The sequence below is a fragment of the Leptinotarsa decemlineata genome, unplaced genomic scaffold (assembly GCF_025532065.1).
Source record: "Leptinotarsa decemlineata unplaced genomic scaffold, Ldec_3_MD MMD2_tig00026328_RagTag_RagTag, whole genome shotgun sequence".
Classification (NCBI taxonomy): Eukaryota; Metazoa; Arthropoda; class Insecta; order Coleoptera; family Chrysomelidae; genus Leptinotarsa; species Leptinotarsa decemlineata.
This window is the reverse complement of record NW_027412688.1, coordinates 34,821,780-34,837,538: the sequence shown is the minus strand read 5'-3', so window position 1 is coordinate 34,837,538 and position 15,759 is coordinate 34,821,780. Positions and strand designations below refer to the sequence as shown.

General features: G+C 37.1%; 2 protein-coding genes across 5 annotated transcripts in view; one reads left to right on the top strand and one right to left on the bottom strand.

Moving 5' to 3' along the window:
• The window catches only part of kek3 (leucine-rich repeat, immunoglobulin-like domain-containing kekkon 3 protein), a 600,794-nt gene that overhangs the window by 322,201 nt on the left and 262,834 nt on the right, over positions 1-15,759 (top strand).
• LOC111509239 (heat shock cognate 71 kDa protein) overlaps positions 1-15,759 on the bottom strand; it is a 43,694-nt gene that overhangs the window by 20,760 nt on the left and 7,175 nt on the right. For 2 of the 4 annotated variants that reach the window (XM_074182804.1, XM_023164941.2), the window contains exons 9-10: positions 13,536-13,779; positions 12,792-13,160 (exon numbers count right to left, since the gene is read on the bottom strand). The exons of 1 other annotated variant lie outside the window; for it this stretch is intronic. In XM_074182804.1, the coding sequence (XP_074038905.1) occupies positions 12,881-13,160; positions 13,536-13,779 (524 nt within the window). In that variant the 3' untranslated portion in view covers positions 12,792-12,880. Of the gene's footprint in view, positions 1-12,791; positions 13,161-13,535; positions 13,780-15,119; positions 15,263-15,759 lie in introns of those variants that run through there. One more of the 4 variants, XM_074182805.1, reaches the window with a different exon arrangement.

The window sequence follows — 15,759 nt, the reverse complement described above, 5'->3', positions numbered from 1 at the left end:
ACATAGTTCTTTCGAAAGTATTCTTCTTTTGTATAATTCAATGTTTATATGAAAGTAACTTATTCGAGAGGGTTTTTCTGTAAGTTTGTGTCTGAAAGTTACTTCGTTGCATGATCTACACAAATTTGTATCGAGTAAATTCTCTGAAATTAATTGTTCCTTCCCTTTCATCAGAAGATTTTCACATGTTCCTATATAACGATGGAGAAGTGGAAGAAGAAAGCCAACCCCTGTCTTTTCCAAAAATTTACAAATATGCCCTCTACAATTTGAACAGAAAGTGATTGTAATAATGCTGTTATTTTCACTTAACATTATTTATTTTTTTCCTGGATCTGCTTCACAATCCAACGAATAATCTCCTTCGTAAGATTTTATTTTTCAATTCACACAATAATCTGTCAAAAATTTTGTCGAAAAGGTATGGAAACACCCGTGTTTTTGCAACTTTGAGTTTAACTATTTGACTGACTATTATTATTTTTTTCTCGCTCGAATTGTATGGTTTGATAAAAATGCTAAGTATATATTATGAATTTCTGAACATTTCGTAAAATTTGTGAACAGAAGGTTCCACTCATTACAAATTTCATTTCATGTTCGAATTTTTCTGGGCCATTGTCTACCACTTTATTGTATATTCGATATTGATAAAACGTTAGAATACGACAACCACTCATTTCGGCAATAAGGTTGAGAAACATGTACTTAACGAAACGACAACAAAAAATTTGTGAAAATAAAAAGAAAACACTCATATAGTAGTTGACGGAGTATCTGATGTGTTTGTTATCATTACTGGTCTCCTCCAGGGTTCAGTTTTTGAGCCGTTCATGTTTCTGCGGAACATTAATAACCTTCTAAATACGACATTCAAAAAGTATGCAGCTCAGCAGATGACACTGCTTGAACATCTGAAATGTTGTCACTAGCAAATGAAGAAATCAGGTGAACCCTATCCGGAAAGAAATAAATGACATTTTACAGAATTTTATTTCAAAATCATCTATGATAATTACCGTCCCAGTGTAACTTGAGCTGTCCGCATATTTGCAAGATCAATATTTGTTTCATTAGGAAACTATGTACAGAACAATCCACTGTGAGATATTTATGTTCACCGCAAGATAAGCTCTAAATCAATGATGGAACGATTATTAGCTGCAAGAGCTATGCGATCACTCATATCTAATTAGAAATATACTGCTTTCGATGAATAAATGGATTGACGAAGCAAACATTGATTCGATGTACATCAATGGTACAATTCATGTTATCAGAACTGTTATAACATGATGCTTGAACTGAATCGATGATGGCAGTATTTAGTATCGGATAGAAATGACAATATTTAGAATCAGTGTCGTTAACCGGAAGATGTTGCGATTGAATGAGAAGTTATCAAAAACATGATTTTATGATGCTCGAAGAAAAAACAAGTTCTAAAATGAATCAAACTCATTAATTTATATGATATGAAAGCTTGTCGCGACATTGATCCCCGTCGCAGAGCGGCGGCAATGCGGGAGGACGAACCATCGAGGTAGAAGACCCTTTTTCTTCATTTAATACTTCCAATATTACAATATTCCAATATCACAATGTTACATCAATAATAATACTAATACTAATAATAACAAAATAAAAGTAGAAATTCTAACATGACCAACTTAAATATCTGCTCCAATAACAGAAATTAACTGTTGACAATCCAATGATAATAATAACCTATCCATTCTTCTTTTGGATATCCCCTCGCCCAACCTGCCATGGTTGTGTCACTTGTCTAATTGACCTGACTATATTTTCCTTTTTCCCAGTTCCTAACTCCGCTGTACGCCGCAGCTGTCTTCTTTCATTCATTACTAACAACATTATCGGCCCATTCATTCACGAATTTTATCCAGTCACCCCTCTTTCCATTCCCTTCCCTAAGTATCATCTCACCTTTTTCCCTTTCTATTCTTTCCTTCCATTCGCGCCATCCAATTCTGTCTCCGTCCATACATCTCTCAATCACGTGATCTGCCGTTTTCGGTTCTCCGTATCCACAGGGGCACGGCACTTCCGGTCCCAGGTTGAACCTAGCTAAGTATCCTGGGAAGTTGCCGAGTCCTGTCAACAACTGCACGGCCTTCCTCGACAGATCCAGCGGTTCATGCCCAACTGTTTTACAAAACTTGTAGAACAGTCACCCAGTCGTTCCGCTCTCCCATTCCCTTTGCCAGTCGCCCTTGATTCATTCCTTTATTCTCTTTCGCTCTTCATTCTTACTGCCTATCCTTCTCACCTCCCACGTCACACTCTCTCTCTCCAACCCCTTTGTGGCTTCCTCGTGCGCCTTCCGATTGCCTATGTTTCTCTGAATAATCGCTATCCTCCTATTCTTCGTTCTCCCCCTTTTCATCCCTTCCACACCCACTGCGGAGTCACTAACTATCATGACGTTCTCTTCCATACCCCACACATCCATCACCTTCTCGATCGCAATCATCTCCGCCTCATTCGCACTGCTCTGTTCGTTGACTCTTTCGTTACCGGTTACCCATTCACCCTCCTCTCTCTCCCATGTCCATTCTATTCCTACTCTTCCTTCGTCTGACCTCATCCCGGCGTCCACATGCACCTCAGTCATTCTTTCTCCATCCACTTTCCCCAGCAATGTCCCTTGCATCCATGGGAATACCCTATCACCTCCTTTCAAATTGTCTTCAATCGTTCTTGACCCATTCAAACTCCATTCCGAGTATCTTGCCCTAGCTTCCACGTGTAGTGGTGCGAAGCCAGACATCACGCAGAGCGCAGCGGTTGGTGTTGTCTTGTACGGCCCGCTTGTTGTGATCAGGAAGAGCCTCTGCGCTGCCTTTTTATTCTGCTGTCATGCACTCTGTGTCCCCATACTTGCACTCCGTATAGCATCACTGGTTTTGCTACCCTTTCGTAGACGATTTTCACGCATTCTCTCCTTAGCCCAACATTCTTTCCGGTCCACTTCCTTAGCTCTCTCACCAATTCACTCATCTTCTTTCTCACCTCCTTGTGGTGGTCAATGAATAACAATCCAGTGTACACCACAAACCCAAGGTATCTCACATTCATTCTTATCTCTAGCTCTCTCTCATTTGTACTAATGACCGGAAATCTTTCATCCCTTCTCGCTGGTATGTACATGCATTCTGTCTTTCTTTCATTGTACCCCAACCACATCTCTTCCTCCCATGCTTTGCATTCATTCCATACCAGCTTCCATCTTTCCTCTGTGCTTCACACAGAGTTGCCTTCGATGATGATCAGCTGATCGTCCGCGTAGGCTTGCATATATACTCCGTGCGCTCCAATGCCTTCTCTATCTTTCATATTCCTCATTCTTTCGAACCATGCCTCCATCAGAATCAACCATAGGGTCTGTCCCAGACTGGAACCCTGTGGGCAGCCTCTGTTCACCGTTTCAGAATGTTAATGAGGCAGTCGGATAGTCAAGGTGCAAGATTCCCACCTTGATATCCGCGACAACCGTCCCATATGAGGGTTTTTGCACGTCAGCTACACCTGACGATGCCTTAGATTCAACCGTGTAGGGCTTTTTCACCTCTGGTTTTGGTGAATCATCACTTGAGCGCAAACATCTGCTGATCTGCTCATAGGGGGTTTGTTCCTCCACCTGAGACAGATTCTGCGTATGCCGTTCAAGAATTTGGTGCAAGGCGGTTTCATAATGTACCATGCTTTTGAGGAGATGACTCAGTCGTTTCCTGGCTGCACCATAAAATCTTTTTTTTTAGGTTCAGTTATTGGATCAGGAGTTGGAGGGTTGAGAAGCTCTCGCTCCTGAATCAAATTTACAGGGAGGTCAGTTGGAGTCGTTAGCTCGACATCGATCTCCCCTGAAAGAATTTTGGAGTTTATCACTTGTTTATCACTGGAATCACTTATGTGGATATCAAGTTACTCATCGTATTCTCATTTATCTGCATAGATGAATTTTTCGACAAGGTTTCATATCATGTGAACTATGTGACGTAATGAACTGTGTTGAAAAACTGTTAAAATCTGTTTTTCCGTTAACCACTTGACACCCCTCCGTACGAATGACAAATCTCAAAAGTCGATACTTTCTTAGGAACATAAAAGAGTCGCAGAGGTCCAAAGCTGGTGAATACGGTAGCTGAGGCATGATTATGGTGTTGCTTTTGGTCAAAAACTCACGACCGATGAAGACTGGGCAGGTGTATTATCGTGATGCAAAAGTCATGATTTGTTTTTCAGAACACCGGACGTTTTCTTCGTATTACCTCTCGCAAGCGGATAATCACTTCATGATGATACTCCTTATTGACCGTACGATCATGCGGCAAGAACTACCGATTTTTTTTCATTTTCCCTGTGAAAATTGTACCACTTTTTCTGATTCAGAGTACAATTGCCGTATGCCACTGTCAACATTTCAGTTATTTATGAGCACTCGATTTTATGTTTTACAGAAAATAAGATGCAAACCCTCTGATCCATTTTTTTGCTGCAGCAGAAACTCGCCGAACACGTAAAACACTATCAACTTTTATACACCCTCACCAACCAACTAAACATGCTGAACAGATGAAATTGTGAACATATTTTCGGGACGAGTATGCCAACATATTTACGCAGCCCGCGAAATTTGAACATTCACCTTCTTTTTTGAACAGAACTTCAATTTTGGAGCGGACTCAATAAATGATGAAATATTGGAACAATTTTGATATTGATGAGTGAGTTCATAACATTTCCTCCATTACTTCACTCACTTGAGTAACTGATGAAGAGTGGTATGTAGTTGAAGATTACTGTTATTTTGTTTACATTTGCTTGCGTAGAAATTTGTATGAAAAACTGATTCACCTCACTTGCCTAAGCAAATTTATCATTATGTGGAATATTGTAGAAACTCACACTATTCCAAACTGAAAAAATTCACAATTATTTTTACCATGTATACTGGATGACATGTTCCTTGCGTTGAAAAAACATCAAATTTTCGTTCTGAAAATGATCAACAGATTCATAATGAAGTTTCCTCAATGAATCTCTTTCCAATTTACAGCATTGCGTTCTTTAAACGTTGATCAGAAAACAACTACTTCTCTGACTAATACCACGAACGGCGTTGGATTATATCCGATAGACGAGGAATGAAATACTCTGAAATAATTTAGATTTTCAATTATGGAATATCATTGACTTTAGGTCGATGATGGTCACTATCTTGCACTGACGAGTGCCTAAGGAGCCCGAAACCGGTCTGCAAGGGTGCCCGTTCCAAGAAATTTTCTGTGAAGATACCTGCGTAGATACCTGTCAGATATAATCCAACGCCTTTCGTGGTATTAGCCAAGGAAGTATTTGAATGTGTCTACATTCTACCTACTGTGTAGGTATATCCGAGACTAGCTTGAACATTTGAAATTAATTTCTTCAGATATGACGTCATATCAACTTAGTGAAAAATATGCGCAAAGGAGAAAAATATATTGAAATAAATCATTACACATATGTCACTCAACTCACATCACTCATAAATTCACCTTATACACTACGTTGCTATGCAAAAAAATTGATGAAAATTGACTGAAAAATAGGTAAACTTCGCTGCACCTTGAATCCATTACGAATCAAACGATAAGCCGGCTACACCACAGGTTGATTTTATAGAAGAATTGTTCAATAAATCGAAACCGGTCGTAAAAAATGATAATCACAGTAGAAATCAGACAAAAGTGATTTTCACCATCCTATAATCAGTTGTTCAATTTTCCAACTGTTGATTTTCGTTTTTGACTGTTACACTAGTGATATTCAATAACAAAATGATAAATCAGATCATCAAATATTCGTTAAATTCCTATGACCATAATGATGGAAACTGAATATCCTACATGGATAAAGATGGTTCTTCAGCCCCCGGGAGATTGTTCCATATGAGAGTTCTATAGAAGGCAATGTTTCTGCTTTTCAAATCTCTGCAACATTCTCAACGGCGTATGAAATCAATTACAATCCTTTTTTACACAAGCCTTTCCCTTGCTTTCAAGACCCTTCCAAAACACTAACATCTAAGTTATAAGACTGACATTCCAACAAAGCCGGCCTGTCACAACTCACTCATACAAACGAGATACTTTTTCCGACTCACGGACAAGCATTACAATACCCCACGTAGAGCAAATAAAAGGAACAATTCGGATTGACAACAATGAGAAGGCAAGTGAGCGTGGGGAACAGGACTACTCCTGTGAAAGCAGACCTTGATTGCCAATCTGGACAGACCCTGCAACGTTTCGCTGAAAAGTTGGCAGGGCCTTAACGCTGCGCTTTTTTCATTTCCAGAAGTTGGATAGCCCTCTCGGTATTTTATTTGCTCCAATGCTTGTGCCTACGATGGGATGTGATTGAATTCAACAACTTTCACCCTCAATTTCACAAGTTGTGTGAACTATGGAGTCACTCACGAGTTTGGTGTAAGGTGTGTGGTGCCGTTCATAATCGAAAGAGGTGAAGAAAATCAGCAAAGTCCATTGTTTTCTATTATGCAAGTAAAAAAATACGACAATGTATTTTTTTCTCGGTGGTCAATCATTTTCATATGGTTGAATCTTCTCCGTTGATGTTGAGTTTATTGATTCATTCAGTGAGTGATAAACATATTCGATGCCTGAATTTAGGTAAACAAATATATATTTTACAGAACTTTCAACAATTTTTCTTCCATTATATATTCATTTCGAATGTACATCACAAATTATACTCGTAAAAGTTGACATTTCAGTTTTCATTTTTAGAGAAAACTGTTAATGTTAGCAAATCTGTACTTATGCAAAGACCCTCACTTTTATATGCTTTGTTAGTTATTACGATTTGGAAACAACTGTGAATGTAATAACACTTCCAAAATACAAATCATGTAATTATTAAACAACAACAACAATTAATTGGCGCTCTGGGGCGACTTCATTGATTCCAGTGGCGCATTTGTTTTTTCAGCTGCAGGAAAACCCAGAAAAACCTGAAGTACTGCATCATCTGAAGATCTTGATCTGCCAAAGTCCTCTCTCTCATAAAACATTTTGTTCATTTTGTTCCATATAGATGGCAGCACAAGAGGTAATGATTGGAAGCTCCTGATCGAATAGTAGTCTATCAGTCATTAGAAACGATTGCGTTGTTGTTGTTGTGTAATTGTGATATTATAAATAAAGTGTATTTCACAATTCCAAAATCCTGATGAGTTATTATATACAACTCTGCATTATCCCATAAAAACTACATGATTCATTGACTTTTCATTTTGTTTATGTAAGAACCCATAATAATTCATTGAATCCACATTTTACCTTAAAGTGATATTGTTTATTCCACATTTCAATCTACTTGAGACTACAAGACTCAACCTCTAACGGAAGCAAGAAACTCTTTGGAAGGTTCGAAATAGATGAACATTTCAACCTAGCAGACCACTATTATAACATTCATACAGTCATTGTTCACTGTGGTTCTGGCGTTGAATTTGGTCATTATCACGCCTTGGTCAAGAACGAAACGGATTGGTTCAAGTTTGACGATAGTCGTGTCACGAAGTGTTCTGGCGATGCATTGAATTTATTGGAGCTTCTGGAGACACCCTACATTTTGTTTTATGAGAGAGAGGACATTGTTAGATCAAGATCTTCAGATGATGTGGTGCTGCAGGTTTTTCCGGGTTTTCCTGCAGCTGAAAAAGCAAATGCGCCACTGGAATCAATGAAGTCGCCCCGGAGCGCCAATTAATTTTTATTGTTGTATTTATTTTATTTTTATCGTTGTTTCAACACATTGTAATCTACTTGAGTACTTTGATATAAAGTACTCATATTATCTAAAATGGCATCGCTAGAATGAAATATATTTTGTCTCATACGAAAGCATATATAGTCGTACCAGTTCGACTTGGATTGGTGCATGAGAGGAAAATTCAGTAGTATTTTTGCGCATTTCTTATACCGTAGCAGTTTCCTTGAATAGTTGTTGTTGTTTTTAGTGATACGATCCAAATGAACAACAATATACTGAATATATTTGAAGGGTTTCCCACAAAAACAGCTCCAATTCATCAATAAATTGTTGTACATCAGAGTATTTATACGATTCCATGTTTCTTTTTGTTGATAGGCAAACTTATTGAATTCTGGTACCAAATGATATTTCAATTTTGAAAATATGTCATATTCAGGATAGTAGTAGACAAATTTGAGATTGTGATACGCAAGGATCTATTCTTGCCGATGATTTTCAATTGTATCAAACATTTCACCACCATGATTCTATGATAGCACAAGAGTCAAAAATATGGCGTTTTAGCTGAATACAGAACTATGGTTGGAATAGTTTATGAAACATTTTTTTAGATGCCAATATCGTGTATGGACTATAATACTTCGAAACAGGATATTTGGATATTTGCGAAAACCATTCATCAAAATTGCTTTACTTACATTCACCAATGGAAGTTATCAACCTAAAAACGTGAAATATTTTGAGTGGATTCACGTTTTTTCTTCTTCTGAAGAGGATAACTTCATAAATATTGGGACATCTGGTAAGTCCGTCTGGTGAGAGAAGAATATGGGACATGTTTCCAAAACACAAAATATTTTTTTCATGTAATTCAATGTTTATATGAAAGCAGCTTTTCGAAAGGACTTTTCTTTCAGTTTGTTTTTGAAAGTTATTTCTTTGGAAGATTTACACATCTTTGTATAGAGTAAACTTTTTGAAAAAATTGCTACTTTCCTTTCTTTGGAATACTTCCACACATTTTTTTGTATGAAGATGGAAAAATGAAAAGGCAGAGCCTGTTTTTCCCAAAAATCTCTCCTGAAAATAAACCCCTTTCAATTCAAACATTGATTTCGTTGTCAAATCTTATCATCAGACATCAGACATCATTTCCATCATTCCCAAAACTAACTCTATCAAAAAGAGTGATATCAGATTTTTGTTATATTATATAAAAATATTTTTTATGTGGAAAAATGCTTACTCAAGAGAATTGATGAGACTCATATTGTTCATAACGTAGACTACTATGATTTTTCAAAGTAACGATAGATAAAAACTATTTCAAGTTGATAAAATTGACGAAACCAGAAGAAAGTGTAGAATGATGGTAGAAGATCCTGAATATTCCACATAATTTATGAACATGTGAAAAAATCCGTAATGACGTTCAAATGCGATTCTATCATAATTTCTTCATTGCCCTTCATCCCCTATCAAGTTTTCACTTCATTAATCAATTCAGTTTCCACAAATTCCACTATCTGACCGAAAATGATTTCTCATCGTTATTCGAAATTATTGGAGAAAATTTCACTTGTCTCAGTAATTCTCGCTCAAATCTGCTGTGCAATCTTTACCCACGACTGCTCAATCTGTTGATCCACCCGCGAATTATATCAGATCCACAAGCGTCAAAATGAGGCCAATTAGGAAAAGTAAACACCGCGCTGACAGAGTCGGACTGGCGCCTCGAGCGTTTCAACGTTTACACATCATTTATGATTTTGAATTATATCGGCTGCGAATGCAGCTTTGAAGTAAATCGCTAACAGGATGATGAATGGATTCGTTTGTGGTCGTTTGCGAAAGACATCCTTTGAGGATTTTTTTTCAAAAAAAAGTGCGGTTTGGGATAGTTTGTTGAAGTTGTTTGAAATATCAGATTGCGAAATTGAAATCGTTAGTTTTTTTCTTCAAAACAACGTCTCTCTATTGGAAAATACGAAATTATTTCAAACTTTCCATTTTTATTCATTGAGAAGGTAACAGTTTTCAGAATGAAAAGGTTTCAGAATAGGTATGTAACGTTTTTGACTCTCTATGGATGAATCAACAGAAATCTAATGAAATTGAACTTGTTTTATTATCAACTGAAAATACATCATTATTCCAGGAACAAAATAATTCATAAAACAATATATAAACTTTGTTTATATAATTAATGTATCTTCTCTGAAGTATGCTGTTTAGCAAACACCAATTGAAACACAGTTAGCCTCACTAACGGTAAGTTACGTCTTTCTTATTATTAATATTATTGTAAATGCTGTTCTGAAGAAAAAAAACGCCAGTCGCCACTAGTAGCCATAAACCAATTGTGACGTAGCTGAGAGCACGTGAATATACGATATTCTCTGCCGCTCTAGATGTAGCGAGAATAATGCTACCGACTTCGATGGAATTCCAGAGAAATTTTCTACCGCATTCGATTACGATATACAGGGTGTAACTGAACAAGTGTAAGACATTCAAGGACGTTAAAAGATAGGATCTTTCATATAAAGGAACTTCATTGGAGCATCTCTTGTTAAGATACAGCCCCTTAAAGGGGGTACATAAAATTTGTATAACATTTTTTTTCACAAGCACTGAAAAAGTTACAATATTGAAATTAACCTGACGTTTCGTACTACCAAAAAGACACTTATCCAGTAATTTATTTGGTTTACCCCATGGCTGTAAGGGGTGGAAAACGCAACTCCTAAAATTTATTTCCAATATAACTTTTTTATTTGTTTTATTATTTGTTTACCATTTAAAAATTTATTTCCGATGGCCTGTTTCATTCTGAACAAAAAATGCTTAATGTCTGAAGGTAGACATATAGAACATTTACTATGATTTCTACATGTTGTGTGTTTCGTTATTAATAAATTAGTTTTATTTATTACCCTTCAATCGTTTAATGCATGTACTAAATACATGCTTTTCAAACAAGACTCAACCTCTAACGGAAGCAAGAAACTCTTTGGAAGGTTCGAAATAGATGAACATTTCAACCTGGCAGACCACTGTTATAATATTCATGCAGTCATTGTTCACTGTGGTTCTGGCGTTGAATGTGGTCATTATTACGCCTTGGTCAAAGAAGAAACGGACTGGTTTAAGTTTGACGATAGTCGTGTCACGAAGTGTTCTGGCGATGCGTTGAATTTATTGGAGCCTCTGGAGACACCCTACATTTTGTTTTATGAGAGAGAGGACATTGTTAGATCAAGATTTTCAGATGATGTGGTGCTGCAGGTTTTTCCGGGTTTTCCTGCAGCTAAAAAGCAAATGCGCCACTGGAATCAATGAAGTCGCCCCGGAGCGCCAATTAATTTTTATTGTTGTATTTATTTTACTTTTATCGTTGTTTTAACACATTGTAATAAACTACAAAATAACAATAAAACCAGTTCGCATTTATGACGATGTATCTCTGTAGTTGTTCCTAAAATAATTTTTTGATACGTACTGGTTTATTTTGGACAAAAAACCCAGGAGACATTTTTGTTCAGAATGAAACAGCCTATCGAAAATAAATTTTTAAATGGTAAACAAATAATGAGACAAAAAGTTAAATTGGAAATAAATTTTAGGGGTTGCGTTTTCCACCCCTTACAACCATGGGGTGAACCAAATAAATTTCTGGCTAAGTGTCTTTTTGGTAGTACAAAACGTCAGGTTAATTTCAATATTGTAACCTTTTTAGTGCTTGTGAAAAAAATTGTTATACACATTTTATGTACCCCTTTAAGGGACTGTATCTTAACAAGGCATGCTCCAATGAACTTTCTTTATTTGAAAGATCCTATCTTTTTTTCGATGAGGAATTATATCCTTAAATGTTTTACACTTATTTAGTTACACCCTGTATGAACGCTAGTCACGAGCATATCGACACGGTCAAGTGGAAGTTACAATGCGGTACGTGAAGCGATCTAGTAAGGCGATAGACATTTGAATAATAGTTTTAGTTGAAGTGTTTGTTGTATTCAAAGTGAAAAAATCAAGTTTGATTATTAAGTGTAGTCAATAATTGATCAACACACGGGAAAAAACGTAACAATTTTTTGTTTTCATTATATATAATAAAGTAGCTTTGTTCTGATTAGGATAATGAAAATTATCAGAATATTGGGATACCATGTGGTATAAGAGTACACTTCCGTATTGCTACTCACCCAAATAATGTCACAGTTTTGCTCTTGACTGGTCAACAAAGACCACCCTCAAAATAACTTTCATTTTTCAATGTCAATAGTTGTTACGATAGAAAATTTAGCACATATATCCCATCTGAGGAATTTTGTGTTGTTTCTGTTGAAAACACCATATAATCTGAAATCTCACCAAAAATGTTAATATTGAAACCGAAGAAAGTTTAAAATAGTTTCTGAAACCAATTGTTTTTTTCATGAAAAGTATTCCGTTATATTTGAAACGTCTGCAATAAAATGCTTCAAAAGTTCAAACTTCAATCATTAAAAAAAGTGGCTGAAATGTTTTTTGGCAAATTTCCAACAATTGTGCTGTTAATACCATTCAGGCTGCCTTTTGTGTTGGAAAAAATATGTTTTTTCGATAACTCCCCACGATCGACAACCCTCAGAAGTCCAAACTACTGTGAACTGAGGATTAACGAGACCTTACCTCTCAGTTGAGATTAAATGAAACCTTCACATAGTGGCTACTAGCTGATGACCATATGTTCGAAAGATGTACGCGCTGATATGTCTTCCAAGAAGAGAAAGGTCGAAAGGATATAATCACCAGTTACTGTAACAATATTATTTGTCTGAATGATTTGTTGAAATTATTCACAATATTAATGCTGTGTTATACCAATAGATATATTATGCAAGACGTATGTCGTCTTTAAGGTTCTGTTCTGGTGGCATCAAAAATTATTATCATTATTATTATCATGTTATTGTGCTGAAATTGAACTACAGATGACCATTGAAAATATTATATTTTCAGAGATGAGGAATATGAAAACAGTTTCTCATAAACAAATGAAACAAAATCCAATTTTTCTTTGGTATTATTCAACTTCATCAATAATTGGTCCATCGTTTTCTTGAGATGGAAATTGTCTCTCATTCTGGGAGGAAGCTCCAGAGTATAGACCGATGACAATAGGCTTGCAAACGTTTTCAATCTCTTGCTTTTTCATCACATATTCTCTTTCCGTAATGTTCTCATTGGAATTCATCCAGTTCGTTATATCACTACATAACTTGGAAATTTTTGTTTTATCAGCATCTCTGATTCTTGATCCAGCATTGGGATCGTTCAACAGGGTTGTCATCTGGTAGATATATCTGTAGAAATGCTGAGTTTATATTCGTTGTTAGATTTCAATGTTCACTTTGAGTCCAAAAACAAAAAAATGGGGACATTTTGAAGATTTTATGTGAAAAATCATCGGACGTGAATTTTTTTTGATAATAACACCTGAAAGATATTGAGGAAAGAGGTTTTTTGAGAAAATTTCTCTAAACACGTAAACAGTAAGTGAGTATTCTCACTAACAACAGTATTCATTAATAATTGTCAAACTCAGATAGTATGTAATAATTACAATGAAAAATGTTAAATTCCAAAAAACAGGGTTCATACAATTTGACGACCGATTTGATATGTAATTGAATGAAATAATATTCATCAGTTTTTGAAAATTTCAATAGATTACTCACGACTCTAAATCATTTCTGGCAGCCACAGCAGCTTTCACTTCTAGATCATGCTCTTTGAACTTCTCGGCATCGGCAATCATTTTTTGTATCTGTTCTTTGGTTAATCTTCCTTTGTCGTTGGTGATTGTGATATTAGTTTTTTTTCCCGTGATTCCTTCAGATGCGGTAACTGTCAGGATTCCGTTTGCATCGATATCAAAAGAAACTTCGATTTGTGGTACTCCTCGAGGAGCAGGGGGAAAACCTTGAGAATAAAACGATACCAGTATTTTCAAATTATGATAATGATGTCTCAGTCAATCAGAAAAATAACAAGATGTAGGTCAGTAGAAAATATGTACAAGTGTAATGAAGGACAAACAGAAAAGTTGGTCTCAAAAAGTTACGGCGACATATTTTCTTAAGGAAAAGTCCAATTCAGTCGTTATTTCAGGGTGACATCATCCACGACATGTGATTTTATCGCTATCTACACCGTAGCTGCATAATAGATCCGACCCAAACACCAAAGTGCCTGGGGCTCAATTAATTCCAACGCAGCTCGACTGCATTCATGAAACCTTCGTCTAAAAGAAAGATTGTTCACTAGTAGTTGTCCCAACTTGTGGGGCTGTACAAGTCCTTTTCATGTCTTGTCCAAGTCCTTTCCATGCCCTGTCCAAGTCCTTTCCATTTCCTGTCCATGTCCTGTTCATATCCTGTCCATGTCCTGTTCATATCCTGTCCATGTCCTGTCCATGTCCTGTCCATGTCCTGTCCATGTCCTGTCCATGTCCTGTCCATGTCCTGTCCATGTCCTGTCCATGTCCTGTCCATGTCCTGTCCATGTCCTGTCCAGGTCCTGTCCATGTCCATGTCCATGTCCTGTCCATGTCCTGTCCATGTCCTGTCCATGTCCTGTCCATGTCCTGTCCATGTCCTGTCCATGTCCTGTCCATGTCCTGTCCATGTCCTGTCCATGTCCTGTCCATCTCCTGTCCATGTCCTGTCCATGTCCTGTCCATGTCCTGTCCATGTCATGTCCATGTCCATGTCCATGTCCTGTCCATGTCCTGTCCATGTCCTGTCCATGTCCTGTCCATGTCCTGTCCATGTCCTGTCCATGTCCTGTCCATGTCCTGTCGATGTCCTGTCCATGTCCTGTCCATGTCCTGTCCATGTCCTGTCCATGTCCTGTCCATGTCCTGTCCATGTCCTGTCCATGTCCTGTCCATGTCCTGTCCATGTCCTGTCCATGTCCTGCCCATGTCCTGTCCATGTCCTGTCCATGTCCTGTCCATGTCCTGTCCATGTCCTGTTCATGTCCTGTCCATTACCTATCCTGTCCATGACCTTCTATGTCCTGTCTATGATGGCCTGTCCATGCCACGTCCATGTACTGTCCATTTTCTGTTCATGTCCTGTCCATGTCCTGTCCATGTCCTGTCCTGTCCTGTCCATGTCCTGTCCATGTCCTGTCCATGTCCTGTCAATGTCCTGTCCATGTCCTGCCCATTGCCTATCCTGTCCATGACATTCCATGTCCTGTCTATGGCCTGTCCATGCCCTGTCCATGTACTATCCATTTTCTGTTCATGTCCTGTCCATGTCCTGTCTATGTTATGCCCATGTCACGTCTATGTCCTGTCCATGTCCTATCCATATCCTGCCCATGTCCTGTCTATGTCCAGGAAATGCACTTACATGGAACACTGCCATCCTCAGTGGCACTGAGTAGTGTAGAACTCCTGTGAATACAAACTTAGTGCAGAAAGGTTTTTTTTGTATAATTCAGTGTTCTTATAAAAGTATTTGTTTCGAAAGAATTGTTACCTTCCGTGTAATTCAATGTTTATATAGAAGTAGCTTGTTTCAGGAGATCTTTCTCTTTCAGTTTGTGTCTGAAAGTTACTTCTTTGCATTATCTACGCATCTATGTATAGAGTAACTTATTTTAACATTGATTACTTCCTTTCTTCCTTTGGAAGATTCTCTTATTTTTTTTGTATCAACATGGAGTAGTAGAAACCCAAAAACTTTCCAATTTTTTTTATTATCTCAATATTTTTTAAGTATATATTTTATTGAAATATCTACCCCGAATGACGAATTGCATGAAAATTTTGATGAGATATTCTTGCAAATATTGAAAAAATTAAAAGAAAATGATTTGAAAGACCACTCGTATGATATCATAAATGAAAATATTACAAGAAATATGAGATAAACAGAATGATAGGAAAAC